Consider the following 15983-nt stretch of genomic DNA (forward strand, 5'->3'; position numbering starts at 1 on the left):
GATTTACTGTGTTAAGAAGGACCATGTTATTCTGTAGGAGAGTGCCTGAATGCAGGCACTCAGATTAGCCTGGGTATCCTGTATTACAACTGCAGTATATCAGTAATATGGATTTCTCCCCCACATGCTTTTTTGTGGGTGTAGGTCTGTTGTCCAAGGTATCGGTAGGCAGATACCCTGTGTGATGAAAAAGCTCAGGTATTGTCACCACTTGGGAGGGCGAGGCAGGGCAGTCTGACTGTTTCCACGTGGAAGTAAGGAGGACCAGGCTCTCCTGTGGGAGGCCAGTTGGAGCCACACCAAGTCCTGCAGCATCCTCCTCCAGATCTTCACGTCACTGGCACTGCATTAAATTCAAATATATCATGGTGTGCTAAGACCAAGTTTCTAAAAAATGTTTTCGGAAGCTCAGGTGCTGGGGAGTGGTGCAGAGAGTCTTTGTATGGCTCTGCAGCTGCTTTCCAGCTGTGCTGCTGAGTTACAGCTTCACAGCAATACTGGCAATGTGTACCCTGTGTTTCGCGTTCTGGGAACTCACTGTGGGGCAGCCTGAGCTGGCTCTACACCCCGCCAGGTTGGCGCCTGCAGAGTTCAGCTGCGTGGCATAGAGCCTGGACAAGTATAACTAACCTACTGCTAGATAGGAACTCACCATGGAAATGCTACAACCATGTTTGCAGGCAGTGTGCTTGAGCTAAAAGACTTTGAAGCATGCTCCCAGCTGTGGTGTCTCCTCCCTCAAAGGCATGGTAAACCTGTGATCAGGATAAATTGTAGGGCATGGAGAGTTGGCCACTTGTGACATGGCTGCTGCTAGTCACACGCCTGCCTCTTTCAGAAGCAATAACACAGTACCACACCAGGTCTGCAAGCTCTTTCTGTGGTAATGAAGAGAGGGAGGAGCATCCCAAAGGCCATGCTGCTCAACTAACTGAACAGGAAGCATGTGTTGCCTCAGCCTCTTTCTGGAAGGAATTGTAATCAGATTTTTAAAGATGTGAACATCAGATCAGATCAGAGGAAGGAGTAAGAGAAGGAGTGCTTGGCTCATGGCATCCGCTTAGCCATTTGGGGTCAGTGTCTGCATTAGGTCAAAGCACATAATGCTACCAATCCTACCAGAAACTGTTTGTAATGATACATGAAGATATGATACAACTCCAGACAGTGAAATCTTTCTTAATCAGCTTTTATTTCCTGTGTAGAAAGTTGTTCTTTTTACCATGCATCACTTACTGTGCAATTAGACATGCAAGACATTTTTATTTCAAAGAGAAAGGGGAAAGGAATGATTTTATTCTGATTTTTTTTCTTTTTCTTTTTTCCCCTTGAAGTTACTTTCAGAAACAGAAGTTGGATGGGATGAATGTAAAGGTGTGAGGCCTCTGTAAACGCGGCTTCTGGGATTTTTATCTAGATCCACATGAATTAGGTGACATAGTTTGAAAAACGTAATAGAATTATCAGAGTGCATGCCTGCCTACAATGGCCGGAGTTTAATCACTAAGTCTCTGATTTGTTTGGCAACTTGACCTTTTTAAAAGCATATATGTTGATGTAAGCTGACATCTAGAGATACATGCAAGGTATACCTTCATTTTCTTACAGTCCCAAGGCTCCGACTTCTTTATTGCTGTAATTCATGCAAAGGTGCATACAGTGCAGACCTGTTGGCATAGCTTTTTTTTTGTCAGAGTTGCCCTCCTTTTAGAAAAGTAAATCTTCTCATCAGTGGTTCAGGCATAATGAAATATTCTGTCATTCCCTGGGTGATTTTCCTGGTGTGTTCCCTGGCACCCTCAGGCATGCCAAGGAAGGCATGACCCCAGCCACTCTTCATAAATGCTGTGAATTGCAGAAGTTGACTAGTTGTCTTCTTCCCCAGGAAGAACTTGATATACGACCGAAAGTGTCATCTCTGCTTGGCAAGTTGGTCAACTACACAAATCTTACTCAAGGTGTTAAGGAACATGAAGAAGCAGAAAGTACTGATGGCTCGAAAAAGAAAGTATCAAAAGTAAGTAAAGATTCTCTCCATGGCCAGCCAATGAATGGGATGATTGCCTATGTGATTTTTGGGGAGCTGGACTCCTTTCTGCTTTATCTTAATGTCCGTCAGGAGCCATGACAGTGTTGCAAAGAAATAACGTAGAACTCTGTAGGTAGCCAAATGTTACCAAAGAATTGGGGCGGATGCAGTGGTTAAGCACTGTGCCCTACGGTGCAGTTACATACACTTGGGATGGATTTAGGTAAGGAGCATAGGCTTTTCGCGGTGAATCGAATAAACAACAAAACAAAACGCCCAGCTTTTTCGTAGTGCTGTTTTAGCTGCCCAGCAGTATCTGACACATCTCTACAAGCCTGGTGGGTATGACACAGGACTTGCAGGAGGCAACACCCTTCTAGAGCAGTGGGTGGAGGTCAGATAGGACAGCCTGCGGCAGCTCAAGAGTCATTCTCTTCTTAGGCATTTAGGCAGCTGATTTCTGCCCCAAAGGATCTGCATTTAGATGGTTAGCCCGTTTGGGCTGGCCTTGTAATAACTAGGTAGAAGGTGGGGATTGATTGTTGGTAGTTAGATTTGTATCAGGAGGGCTATGTTCTAACTGCTCTTCTTAGTGCTCTGGCAGTCAGGCAAGTGTTTCAGTTAGTGCTAAACCCTCAAGTGGTGTGGTTGCGTTTTATGGCACTTGCAGGCCTGTCAGTGTGCTTGCAAATTTTGTCAAAAGAAAGTTTTCCAAAAAAGTAAGGTAGCACTTGAAACAGATTTTATAGTACTGCCCTGTCAAAGTTGAGCCATTTCAGAATGAGATGGCAGTGATAATGTTGAAAAACAGCACATTGCTCTCAAAGAGAATGCATGTTACCCCATGCTGAAAGCTGGATTCCAGCTCCCTTACACTCCAGTTCCTTGCTCTGCACGGTTTTGCACTGTGGTTAACAAAGTTGTTTAGTCAACATGAAGTTTAAAACTCAATTTTATCTGAGACCGCACACACTAAAGTGCTGTAATATTGTGGTTAATATGACATTATTACAAGACTGAGTGAAGGTCTTCTGGGTGCAGTAACTGCTTTCTAGTATTATAAGCTTACATTAAAAAAGTAATTTAAACATTTTAACTGTCAGTTTCTTTTGTGTAGTACTTGGTGTTATGCTAATTGCTGAGTCTGTCCAAAGTTTTTACCTTGGCATTACTAACATGAAATGTCAGCTGCATCTCTGTTTTAGCATGCTTTTGGTAGGAATAATTTCAGGCATCAGCTGTTAATATGGTGGTGTTGCATAATTAAAATAATTTTCAGCCTCTTCCTATCAAAATCAGATCGATTGTTATCCTAACAAAGATAGAATGGAGGGGGATACAATAGGTACAGTCCTTACTATTTTTAGAAAGTTCTGATCACTTTTGCTGTTTTATTTCCTCATTAATTGCCTGACCACAATACCAGGGTAAGATGCAGTCTAATCTGAAAGCTAGTCGCTTACTTCCCTGTTGGAGAAAGAATTGGGAGAATTTCGTGACGGGTCTGTAGTGTAAAGTTGGTTAAAGCAAATGCAGTATAGCTTCATAAGGTAAAAATGGGGCAAATAACAGGAAACTGGGAAGTTGTTTTAAATCCCTGGTAGAGTAACATGTAAGGTTTGGTGTTAATATTTCTACATCTAGGTATGATTTATGTAAACACTTGCATGTTTTCAGACTGTTTACTGCCATTTTTAAAAAAGGACTGTTGTCCTTGTTAAACCTATGCTTCTATGGTAAAATAGGGTTTGGGCAAAATACCTGGGTTGTCCTGAATTATGCTTTCCCGTGTCCCAAAAATGTGTGTCTGCAGACTTCTCAGATGTTTTTTGTAGAATGGTTTGGGTAACCATTCCAAAAGTGACAATATCATCCTGCATTAATATCTCAGTATTTTCTGTGTAAACACTGCAGTTTCCTTAAGTGAATCTTTGCCTAGCATGTCTGCGTCTGGGATAAATTGCATCAGCTGCAATGTTATAACTGTAGTTTGAATTTCTTCTCCCTCTCTTGCCATATACAATATGAAATTTTAAACATCTTGTAGAATGTAAGAAGGTTGATTATTAACTTGGCCAGTAATTATAACCATTAAAAACAGGAAATTCAAAAGCAGTAACTGTACTATGCTATGGATTGAAGGTATCCAGAAACTGTGCAAATGGGATTCTTCTACACATTTGTCTTTAATAATCTTTGAAATATAAATCAATGCAGTGCTGTTACCTTATTCTTCCCATTTGAGCATTAGTACAGAAGCATGAATATGCACCCCAACATGATCGCAGGTTCTGTTTTTAAGTGCCAGCATTGTTAACAGACTCATTGCTGAATGCTATACTGGGTACACTCGGCAAATATATCCCCAGCCAGCGTGACGATGAAAGGTAAGCTGCCTGTCCTGATGTGTCACTTACTGGAATTGGCATCTCATAGACAAGAACTGGAGCGAGGAGATTGAGCAGACTCTAGATCTGGTATTTGAAAATTGAATGAAGAAAGCAGTCCTTTCAGTAAGTGAATATATAATTCTCTGAGCAGGTAAGACAGGTGTCTCAGTGAATACCGTTTTGTTATCTAGCACACACCTGCCCACCAAATCATATTCATTCAAGTGACCAAAAAACCCAACCCAAAAACAAACCACAAAAACCCCAAACCAACAAAAAAACCCCACGGACACACACAAAAAAAGAGACAAGGCAGTTGTGTGCACATGATGTGGCCAAATCTCTGAGAGGTGGGTATTGTAAAAATGAGATCTCTCTTCCAAAGTTTAAGCTTAAAGGACTAGAGAGTGATGTGCTTTAGCTGGAGGAGATCAGTGTTGTCAGCACCTGCTTTCTACAGTGACGAGACCAAAAGAGCTCAGGAAAATACATTACGTGACTATCCCCCCTTCTAATCTCTTGGAATAATTGCTGCAGAGTTTGTGGAAGATGCAAACGAAGATCAGGATGATTTCAGTGCAAAACAGCTTAATATAAACATGTTACCCTGTTTCAGCATTCCCATTAAGTATTTTTGATAGTAGCATTCTGTTAGATACACATCAGATAAAATTGACACTAGTCCATGTAAAAGGGTAGAAATTGCGTTGCTTTTTATCTTTTCTAAATACAGTCTTGTATTAAAGCACTTAATATTCACAGTGCTATAAAAATATCCCCGTCTTATGATGGAAAAATTTAGATTAACTATTTTAGTTCATGTATCTTTAATAAGACAGTTCATTTCTGTGCTGCTGTCTGTCCTCATGCGACAGGGCAACCACAAGAGCTGTCATTACTGATCAATGTCCCGGAGCCCTACAGCCAAGTGCTTTGATAACCCATCATGCTGGCACAATGGAAATAGTGTCCTTCAGACTCAGATCAATATTTGTATCAATTATGTGTCTGCAGCTGATTAGAGTGAATAGAAACATGATCTGCATTGCTGAAATTGAGACTGTTTTCGAGATTTTTCTGTCCCTTCTTGGTTGATCTAAACCAGTGTTCTTCAAAATGTCTTTGTGTTTTATTTCCTTTATGCAGCATGGGGTGTTAAATTTTTTTTCATTTAGTAGCTGTTGAGACTGAACATAATACCCTTCTCATTTCAGATTGCATTCTGTTGAGAGTTAAGCACTGGTTTAGTATCACTTACTGATTATAAGTTGCTATAAAAAAAGGGTCAAGTCACTGCAGATCACTGGTGTTAAATATTTCTGTGAACAAGCTGGTTCAAGTTGTAATTGTGGATCATTCTTTCATACTAGTATTTTTTATTCTGCGGGGTAAGAAAATCCAGAGTAAACTCTTATGCCCGAGGTACACTGAGTAATACCTGTGGCTTGGGTTTTGTCTGTGGGCAGACACTTACGCATTTCCTAGGCTGCTCTGCTCTGCAGTAGTCTCATAACTACACAACTAGTGCACGATTTCTCTTCCTCTGTGGCTGAAGTTAGCTTTATAACTTGATATGCATAAGAGGCCACTTAAGAGGGAAGGGAAGAAGATGATTAACAGTAGAGCAAAGCTGCAGGGACCACATAGGGCAGAAGATAGGAAGGAGCTGAGCTAAGGTGAATTCTTATGCAAAGGAAGCAGGTGTTGGGAGATGTGTAAAGGGCAGGCTGAAAACTCACCTGCTTTGATAGTGTTTGGAAGACTGTCATGTAGAATATATAATAACTGTACTCCACTTGCTTCTCCTGTGTAGGGGCAATAGGTTGAGCTTCTTTCCTTTTCCCAGATGCCAATTTTGACAATCTCGTAGAGAATCCTTTACCTCTGAAATACCCACACATCTGATAAATTCACTTGATGCTGGCTGCTGCGTTCAGAGGTGCTGTGAGGGGGGTGACTGATGGATGAATGATCAGATAGAGGCAAAGAATACATTAATGTGACAATAGGAAGCCCTTATGCAGGGCAAAATCTGCCCAGAGCCTGGCAACATTATTTAGTCCTTTCTCAGTTAATGTTTATGCAGTTGAAGACATAATGTGAATCAGATGAAGGTGTTTGAATCAAAAGCATCTAAACCTCCCCTTCTTGAGGAAGCAGGTACACTATAAAGAATACCCTGAGAAGATCTTCCTACGCTGTAGCATTGGAACAACTTGTTAAAAAATCCTTACCTTACCCTAATCAGGATACTTATGTACAAGTGTCACTTCTGTTAGTATCAGAAAACGATTCCTTTTGTCCTTATACATAATCTTGACAAAACTGATCAGGTTAGTTCTATAGGACGGTGATTTTTGTATAAATGGCAGGTGACGTTTTAGGGATTTTTTTTTTTTTTTGTACTGTGGCATCGGAACAGGTGAGTAACAGCTCTCTGGCCCTGTGCTGGTGGGTCTCATAGGGTAAGTCCATTGGCAACCATCAGCACATGGCTCTGTTGCCCACTTTACTTCAGGAGGTTCACTCGAGTTGAAGTGTGTATATGGGGAAGGTCTGTTTGTTCTGATTTAGCCTTAGTCACACAAAGAATTCCAAGCTGACTTCAGAAAACTCAGTCGGCAATTCCTGGCATTTCTAACAAAGAACTGTTCAGATCATGTTCTTGGGCACAGTTTTCTTTCATGTCTGGCAGGGCAGATTCCTCATGTAGATGAGGAAATTTCAAATTGTACTGTGTGATTGTGAGTTGAAGCACTGAATTCCTAGATTGCTTATTTTGACCATTTGATTTTTCTAGGATTTTGCTTTATGTAATAAAATACACTCTTGACTTACCTTAGGTAACTAAATTTTTCCACAGGGAAGACAAGGCAAGAACAAAGTTTTTGACAGCCATTTTATTGCTTTAAGAGTAATATGCTTGCCTTAAGTACCGTTGCTTTTGATTCATAACTAATTTGTTTATAAGGGTACATGTTACCTATTTATTTTTGCATTTAGTTAATGCTATGTGGAGTCAAATTTGAACAACTGTTGTCACCTTCCTTTAATATCCTTCTCATTTAGATGATTGTTCATGGGTTTCTTTAAATGCTGTCTATCTGTAATATGTTTTGGAATTCAGGTTTATTTATAGAAAGGGATGAGCCTTTGAGAAGTTACACTCTCTATTTCCCCTGTGTTTCAGTGTTCTGTATAATTTTAAATGCAAAAGAAAACCTCAGAAAGCAGAAGCAATGAAATGTCTTGGCAGGAAACCACAGAGATTTGGGAGTCTGAAATGCTGCTAGTGCAAGGTGTGCCAAAGCAGGGAACACTTTTGTATTCCTTGAAGTAAAACCCTTATCAGTGGCATTTCGATATCATTGTTTTGGATCTGACTGTCCTCTGGCAATAGCTATTTGGGCCAAAGAGATTTCTACAAGATACTATGTTGAATGTCAGTCATGTGCAGTACCTGTGAAGTTGTGTAACTAACTTGTATTTTCTCAGTCACTGTCAAAAGTAATTCAGAGTGTGATGCTAATATTAAACATAAGAAAGGTTAGAATCATTAGTTTTACATAGAACATATAACATGGAAGAAAATACATTATGCATGTCTCCAGATTACTTCCAAATCTTTTCTGGTTGTAAGATCACAAAAGTATGTTTTCCATGAAACTAATTAGTAAACTCTGGGGAGTAGGGTAGGATTTATCTTACTCGGGGTCTGCAGAATTCAACAGGTTTCATACTAGAAACTCTGTGGTTCTACAATAAAACAAATATATGTATGTTCTGTTGTTAGTAATTGGTGTTAAATGCTGAGTATAATTCCTTCAGGTGTGAAGATGTGATAGGGTCAACATTTTGTTCAGAAATTTGTGGTTTTGGAGTTTGCGTCATGTTTTGTGGAAGTCCAGCACAAAAGTATTTTTATGTGTCTACCTTATGTTTCCCAGATTTCTACCATTTGAAAAACTGAAGTTGTAGGGGTTTTTATGCTGTGAATAACTCCAGTTAATGAATGTCAATGAACTTTTTTTTTTTTTTTCAGTCACCCAGCATGGGCACCCTGATGGGGGTGTATTTACCATGCATGCAGAATATCTTTGGGGTTATTCTTTTCCTTCGGCTGACTTGGATGGTGGGAATGGCTGGAGTTCTTCAGTCCTTCCTGATTGTGTTACTTTGCTGCTGTTGTGTAAGTATATGGGTAAAATAATGCATGTGACATAATCTCTGTGAAACTATTAAGAAACTTGGAGAGGCTGCATTGTAGATGCATGTGTAAAGAAAAGCCACGTTTCTGCTAGACACTTCTGCTATGTTTGTAGTCATGTGATTCCCCCCCCGCCTTTTTTTTTTCTTTTTTTGGCTAGTATTTGTAAACTGGCGAACTGTATCTAGTGTAGATACAGTCTTAAAAATAGCGTTTGTTCAGCAAACAGCTGTTTTCTGTGCCTGTGCCAGGTCATGGCTGTCTCCTTTGCTGGACTAGCCTTTGTTGGAATTTCAGCTCTGCAGATAGAGGGACACCTGCATTCTTTTATCTTGCTTTGTATGCAGACACCCATTATTTGACCTGATAAAGCAGTGGTTATCTCTCAAGCAAAAGTCTCAACAGGTTGATGATTAAATTCCTGCTGCCCTTGTTTTCTTTCAGATAATGACCTGTCAAGGCAGAATAAAGATAAATACTGTATCCTATATGCAGTGGCAGCTTTACTCTATCAAGAAATAAGTTACGTTTCAAAAAACATTGTTGACATAGTTGCTTCCTTTTCCTTGTTTTCCCCAGACTATGCTGACAACCATATCAATGAGTGCTATTGCCACAAATGGTGTTGTTCCAGGTAAGTGTAGTTGCCAAACTTCTCATTTCTGTTTTTAAAAAAAAAAAAAAAAAAAAAAGTTGCTATAAGCTGTTAATGTGGTTTTATTGCAGAGAAATTTGCTTAAGCCAGGATACAAAGCCTGAATTCATATCTAGTATTTCTTCTCACTATCAGTTAGACTAAAGATTAAATTATTTGGTTTTTAGTTACCCCTGTGCTAACAAAAAGATACTTCAGTTGAACCCCACAAAAAGCAGATACACAGTGTATAATTTTGTTGTGTTCTTGTTGTGAATATTTTACAATTTATAACAATAAATAAATGGTAATTTTACTCTCACTTTTCTTGTTTCGTAGCTGGTGGCTCCTATTTCATGATATCCAGGTCATTGGGCCCAGAGTTTGGTGGAGCTGTAGGGCTGTGCTTTTATTTGGGAACAACATTTGCAGGAGCAATGTATATCCTTGGTGCCATTGAGATTTTATTGGTGAGTAGTATTGGAGTAGTCTGCTTTTAAAACAAATAGCATATGGAAAATGCCCTAGTATTCTTGTCCCATATTTGTATACGTATTTACAGGTAGAGACCAGAAGGTCTCCAGTTTCTTGGTGTCCAATTCTGTACTGCTAGTGCTTCCCTTTGGAAGGTGCATGCTCTGGGTATCCAGAATGGAAGCTTTTCTGAAAACACAGATGGAAGTACAACTTAGTCAAAGACACATGCTCATCATTGATGAAGTTGGCTCAGTTGTATTACTGAAATAGAATGGACCGTTATTGCTTGACTTTTCCTATAAACTGAAGATTCCTGGTTAAGAGCGTGTTACAGATTGGAAAGTGATTTAAATTTCTAGTATAAGTACAAGATCACTACAGTAATATAGCCAGAGTTCTGTTCCTGTGTTCCTTCAGCTTGCTTTCTTCTTGTTTCAGACATATATTGTGCCACAAGCAGCAATTTTTCATCCATCCGGTGCCCATGATGCATCCAGTGCTATGCTAAATAACATGAGGGTGTATGGAACTGTATTCCTCATCCTTATGGCAGTGGTGGTCTTTGTGGGTGTGAAATATGTTAACAAATTTGCTTCCCTCTTCTTGGCCTGCGTAGTAATATCTATACTGTCCATTTATGCTGGAGCTATCAAGTCCATCTTTGATCCACCTGAATTTCCGTGAGTAGTGTTTCTGGATGGGGGTATGGCTTTGCCTACAGATCTGGAAGGTGGGATTCAATGGAAGTTACTTAAAACTGTTGCCTAATACGTTGTCAGAGCTACCTTTTTTGTGAATTACTTCAGATTTCTTTTGACAGTGATAGTCTTCTGTATGCAGAGCTCATGGAATAGAGGTTTCTCAGGCTAAAATGAGTGCATTATTACATTTTTTTAACTGTCTTGGTAGAATAAAGTCTAGTGGTGAGTATACAGATCGACAGAGGCTGATGTTTCTCTGCTTCCTGCAAAGACGATCCAGTATCTTAGCCTACAGCTGCTGAGTTAAATTTTAGCAAGAATTTTGCTGGGTTATTTATGGCAGTTAGCAGGAAGCAGTTTGGCAAGTACATTTTCTCCAGGCCAGTCGGATATGATGAGCTGCCTTCGTGGTTGGAAACTGTGGTGGTGTGATGCAGCTGCTTGCTGAGAAATAGGGCATCTCTTAGGAATGTGGAAGGTGTGATGGTGGGGCTGTGCTGAGGCTCCAGCGAAACTTCCCCTTGGCCTGAAAGCAGATTAGTCTGCCATGTGAGTAGCCCTGCTCCAAACACAACACGTACTACTTGGCATGTTGGCAGTTAAACATGTAATACGGTTTCTTAAACTCAGAGCTGGAGCAGCGATAATGTGGGTGCATGTGTTTTACCAGAAATGCAAACAGTATTTCTTGATGCTGCTGACAAGAGATGAATGGAATGGAAATAGAGGAGTTGAGTCTGCATAATTATTCACATCTTAAAATGTTGTGACCGTAACTAAGTACTTGCAACCCTCAAGTGCTCCCTTTAGATATTTAGGGCCCAATGATTATAATGTTTTACAACAGTGGCAGGTTTACAGCAGTAAAAATAAAACAATGTCTCTACCTCCCCCTCATTATCTCTTGGATTGTTCTTGAATGTTCTCGCTACCTTTCTTCCTTGGGCTGTATTCCTTTTTCTTTTGCTGAAGTAACTAGATATTGTATTTATTTTTAATTCTGGAGGGGAAGGCTTCTCTGAAGTTACAGTTCACAGGCCTGCAAACCCTACAAAAATGGCCCTGTCTCTTCCATTTTCCTGGCTTTCGTGATTGATAAGACCCATGAAACAATTAAACTTATTAAAATGGAAGAAATAATTTATTTTTTTTCTGTGGGTATTTTCTGGCACTGGGAAGAGAAGCTCAATGAACTTTTAGTGGCAGCAAGCTGTTATGTTATATCACTATGTTTTGTGGAACTGTCTTTGCAGAAGTAGATGAAAAATTTTCAGTGCTGGAATAAACTATATTTGTAGTTATGTGAAACACAACAGGTACTGGAGGATTTCAGCAATTATGCATAGTATGTTCTGACAAGAAGAAACTTTGCTTATTGTGCTTGAAATGTAAGCTCCTAATTCTGAAGCTAAAATGTCAGGGGTCATTTGAGTGCTACTATACAGAAGCTGGGATAATGTGATTCCAAATATCTTTAGATATTCTAAATATCTAGTAATTTAAATGGTAGTATTCTTCAGATCTCTTCCACTCCAGTAGTTGTGTTTAACTGGGGGGAAAAAAAAAAAGTGGCCTAATCTTTCCCTTTCATTCTTTAAGGTAAATTTACCAAATTCAATAAATCACGCTGACGTAGCTTTTTATACCTCTCCCAAGATTGTTGGAAAAGTAGCTTTATACTTCTGACCCTTAAAAGAAACAGATGTACAGTCTTTGTCCTGTTACCACCATCTTTTTGGAGCTCAGAAATGATGTAGTAGACTAGAGGCACTTGAAGTTTCCATGATATGAAAGAAAAATTATGGGGAAGGACAGACTTCATTTTCCCAATACCATATAATAATACTGGTTTTCATGTTTCCCTTCCAGGATTTGCATGTTGGGCAACAGGACTTTGTCCAGAGATCAGTTTGATGTTTGTGCCAAAACCATAGTTAAGGATAACATTACTGTGGCCTCTAAGCTTTGGGAGCTCTTCTGCCACAGTACAAACTTAACCACCGAGAACTGTGATGAATATTTCCTAATGAACAATGTCTCCGAGATAGCAGGAATTCCGGGAGCTGCTAGTGGCATTTTAAAAGGTATGACAGAATATTTTTTTTTCCCTTAAAGAGGAGACATGCTGAGCAGTTGAAATGGGTTGAACTGTTCCCTGCTGGTTAAGAAAGAGGGACTGAAGAAATGTAGTTACAGTGAAGAAAATTATCTTCAATAAAGAAAACCCAGTCTTAAGATACAGTACTTGTCTGCTGTAAAAGTGATTAAATTTGCCTTATACATCTCATAATTTCAGCAGAAAGTCATCTGTAATTATGAGCTATACCAACATGAGTAAGTTGTTAAAATTTTTCAGAACTCTGTGTAGCTATGACTCTACATTTTATACAGATTATGATTATGTCCTGAAAGATAAGAGTACTCATATAAAAATAGTATACCTCCTTCTTTGCCCACTCCTGAATATAATATCATTGAAGAGTGTTCATTATTGAAATGAATGCGAGACCAGTTGCTTTGTGCGGGTGCTGAGTGCCTATGGTTCCCATTTTCACAGAAACTAGTAGTCTAGTTTCTAAAATGGACTCAGCGTTTTATTAGTGAAATTTCAAATGCCAACCATATAATTCTGTAAATTCTTCCACTGCCTAAAGAACAAATCAGTTTATATCTAGAAAGCTGGTTGTATTGCTGCTTTGGATTCGCTGAGCTACTATGTGTGGGTATAGTGGTTCCTTAAAAATAATCAGTGTATTTCGTGGGGTTAAAATAGGTACAAAGTTAAAAGAATGTTACATTTAGTGATATTAAAGCATTAAATGTGCTTAGGCTTCTCTAGGCTATTCATGCGTATTTATTGTTTTTGTTATAGATTCCCTTGAAAGCATGCAATATTAATTTTCTTTCATGTAACCTGTATACATCTTAATTTGTGTTGATCAGTGAATTGCATTTGTAATCTTCAGTTATAAACCCATTATAATGAGAACGGGTTTTGAACTGAAACATGCTTTTCTTTTCTGTGGTGTGATAATAACATTGAAGACAACTTATGGAGCAATTATTTGGAGAAAGGAGAGATACTGGAGAAAGCACATCACCCATCTGTTGATGTAGCAGGCCAGAAGAACAACCTCCATCTATATGTGCTTTCCGATATAGCTACTTCATTCATGGTGCTGGTTGGCATCTTCTTCCCTTCAGTGACCGGTGAGAATACTGGGACGAGAGGGCTCAAGGGTCCCTTGAGCTTTCTTCTCTTCCATGATCTTACATCCAGAATGTATTTTCAGGTATCATGGCTGGTTCAAACAGATCAGGGGACCTCAAAGATGCACAGAAATCCATTCCCGTTGGAACAATTCTTGCTATTGTCACCACATCATTAGTCTGTATCCTTTTAAAATTAGTAGAGTCCTGGCATGTTGTGACTCAGGTGGATGACTGTGTATCTGATTTGTGGAACTGCTTTCAGGTGACTAAATTATCAGTGCGGGTATGGTTGGTCAGTGGAAAAAAAACCCAAACAGTCCATGAGCTGAAAGCATCAGAATTATTATCCTGTTGTTTTCCATGCCCCTTTTTGTGTTGGGTTTTTTGTTCTTTTGCACTTCTGTTGCTTTTCTTTGCTACACAGTGGGCTGTAGCTTTTCAGGCTGGTGGAATACAGGTGTATATTTTTTTAAGATGCAGTGGACCATTAAGATGAGGAAAGGCTTTAAATGGGAGAGATCATATATTTCAGTTTCTTAAAAAAAAAAAAAAAAAAAGGAAAGCCTTTTAGTTTGAGTGACACTAAGGAGTATAGGCTTTCTTGAACATTTTAGGGCAGGATAAACGAGAGTTAGAAATTAGACTAGATGTTCCCCAAGGGGGTGGGGGATAGGTTCATGTGTAGAGTCAGCTGCTCACTGGTACCCATGAATTTATGTATTTATTTTGAAGTCAGTGAAATGAGATCATCTTAAATCAGCTTATAGGACTGTATTTTATCCCCCCCCCTTGATTTTTAACACATTAATCTGATTTAATGCTATTCCACAATTCTAAGACACATCCCCAGCTGGCATGCGTGGAGTTGTTACTGTGCTCAGTAGTGAGGTCCACGTAGCTGTGAATGACTTGTTTCCTGCCTGTTTCCACTGAGACTGGAGCACTTAATTTGCAGAATATGAGGATGTTCATCATACCAGATTTCTAGGTGCTGAGTGTGTGGTCAGAGGAATAGCCTTTGTCCCGGCTGAAGTTGCCAGGTTTTGTATGTGGTTAAACTCTTCAGGGCTTAGGACTACAGGAGTTTTGCTTAGGAAAGACTCTTAATCTCTTCTTTCCTGCTAGAGAAGAGATGAAGCCAAGGTCTTTCAGCTTCATCTAGCTTGTTGGTGTCCTAAACTACTATTTATCAACATAGGAGATTAAAAAAAAAAAAAAAGAAAAGAAAAGGCAAAAGGTAATTAATATGAGCAAGGACTTCAAAACTTCTTTGTAAGAGCTTTCTGAATAAATCCCACCCAAAAGGCAGCTGGCGGAGATGGTGACTCTCCTGGAAATTCTGCTGTTTCCAACCTGTTTTTTTGCCAGAACTTGCCAAGCTGTAAATCAGGATCCCAGCTCACTTGTCCCAGCTTCTTAGGAGTGCAGCCTTTTCCAGATGTTACTTTGGGAGCTGACCCTGTACCAAGAAGTCTGCATTTCCTGTGAACGTAATAAATACTAAAACAGGTCACAGACCTAACCCCTAGGTCTAGCATTAAAACATTTGCAGTTCAAAACTTATTTCGTGGTGGGTAACTTTATATGTAGATATTAATACGCCACCCAGTGGAAGGTTTACACCATAATTTTTAGAGGTGATCAATGTTTCCCCTTTTATTACTTTTCGTATTGTACAATTGTACAGTTTAATAACAAACCCAATATTCAAAGACTTATTGGTGATGTGAATGTCTTCAGAGACCACAAAAGGAGAAAGTGCAAAGCAATGGTTTGCTATATGTTCAAAATACCTTTGGACACAGGAGGAGGAGGGAGAAAAGAAAGATATTTTAATATCCATTTCTGTTCTATACTAGCAGATTAAATTGGCATTTACATATAAAAATATTTCCTTTGAAGTTATCTCCTCTAATGTAACATTTAAAATGATCTTTTTTAGAAATTGAAACTTAGAATAATAACTTTGTCACTGTAACATTAGAAGTTATAGATGAGCAGTGAGACATTAATTTACTCACCAGCTTTACCATGTACTTATGGAGATGCTGCAGTGCAAATGCTGTAGGACAGAGGCACATATTGAACTTTACACAATACTTTCTGTGGTTGTTTTCATCTGCCATGTCTAAATAAATCCTACTTCCTTAGCACACTCTGTACTCAAGACTTCAGTTGTGTATTATTATTTGGAGCCTGCATAGAAGGTGTAGTCCTGAGAGATAAGTAAGTTTCACTGCTTTAATGCTCTCATTTCTTCTTTTTTTGCAGGGAAGGTTTGTCCTTTCCTATCTCGTGTCCTGCGCCCCCCCCCCCCTCCCATCCCCCCCCC

At 39.3% G+C, this 15983-nt stretch overlaps 1 protein-coding gene across 1 annotated transcript in view; it reads left to right on the forward strand.

Annotated features, from left to right (window-relative positions):
• The window catches only part of SLC12A4 (solute carrier family 12 (potassium/chloride transporter), member 4), a 56517-nt gene that overhangs the window by 27566 nt on the left and 12968 nt on the right, over positions 1-15983 (forward strand). The window contains exons 10-18 of the mRNA XM_010584770.1: positions 1886-2017; positions 8462-8608; positions 9206-9260; positions 9600-9730; positions 10176-10417; positions 12308-12522; positions 13484-13648; positions 13732-13830; positions 15820-15877. Of these exons, the coding sequence (XP_010583072.1) occupies positions 1886-2017; positions 8462-8608; positions 9206-9260; positions 9600-9730; positions 10176-10417; positions 12308-12522; positions 13484-13648; positions 13732-13830; positions 15820-15877 (1244 nt within the window). The remainder of the gene's footprint in view (positions 1-1885; positions 2018-8461; positions 8609-9205; positions 9261-9599; positions 9731-10175; positions 10418-12307; positions 12523-13483; positions 13649-13731; positions 13831-15819; positions 15878-15983) is intronic.

The sequence above is a fragment of the Haliaeetus leucocephalus genome, unplaced genomic scaffold, assembly GCF_000737465.1.
Source record: "Haliaeetus leucocephalus isolate CR32 unplaced genomic scaffold, Haliaeetus_leucocephalus-4.0 Scaffold92, whole genome shotgun sequence".
Taxonomy (NCBI): Eukaryota; Metazoa; Chordata; class Aves; order Accipitriformes; family Accipitridae; genus Haliaeetus; species Haliaeetus leucocephalus.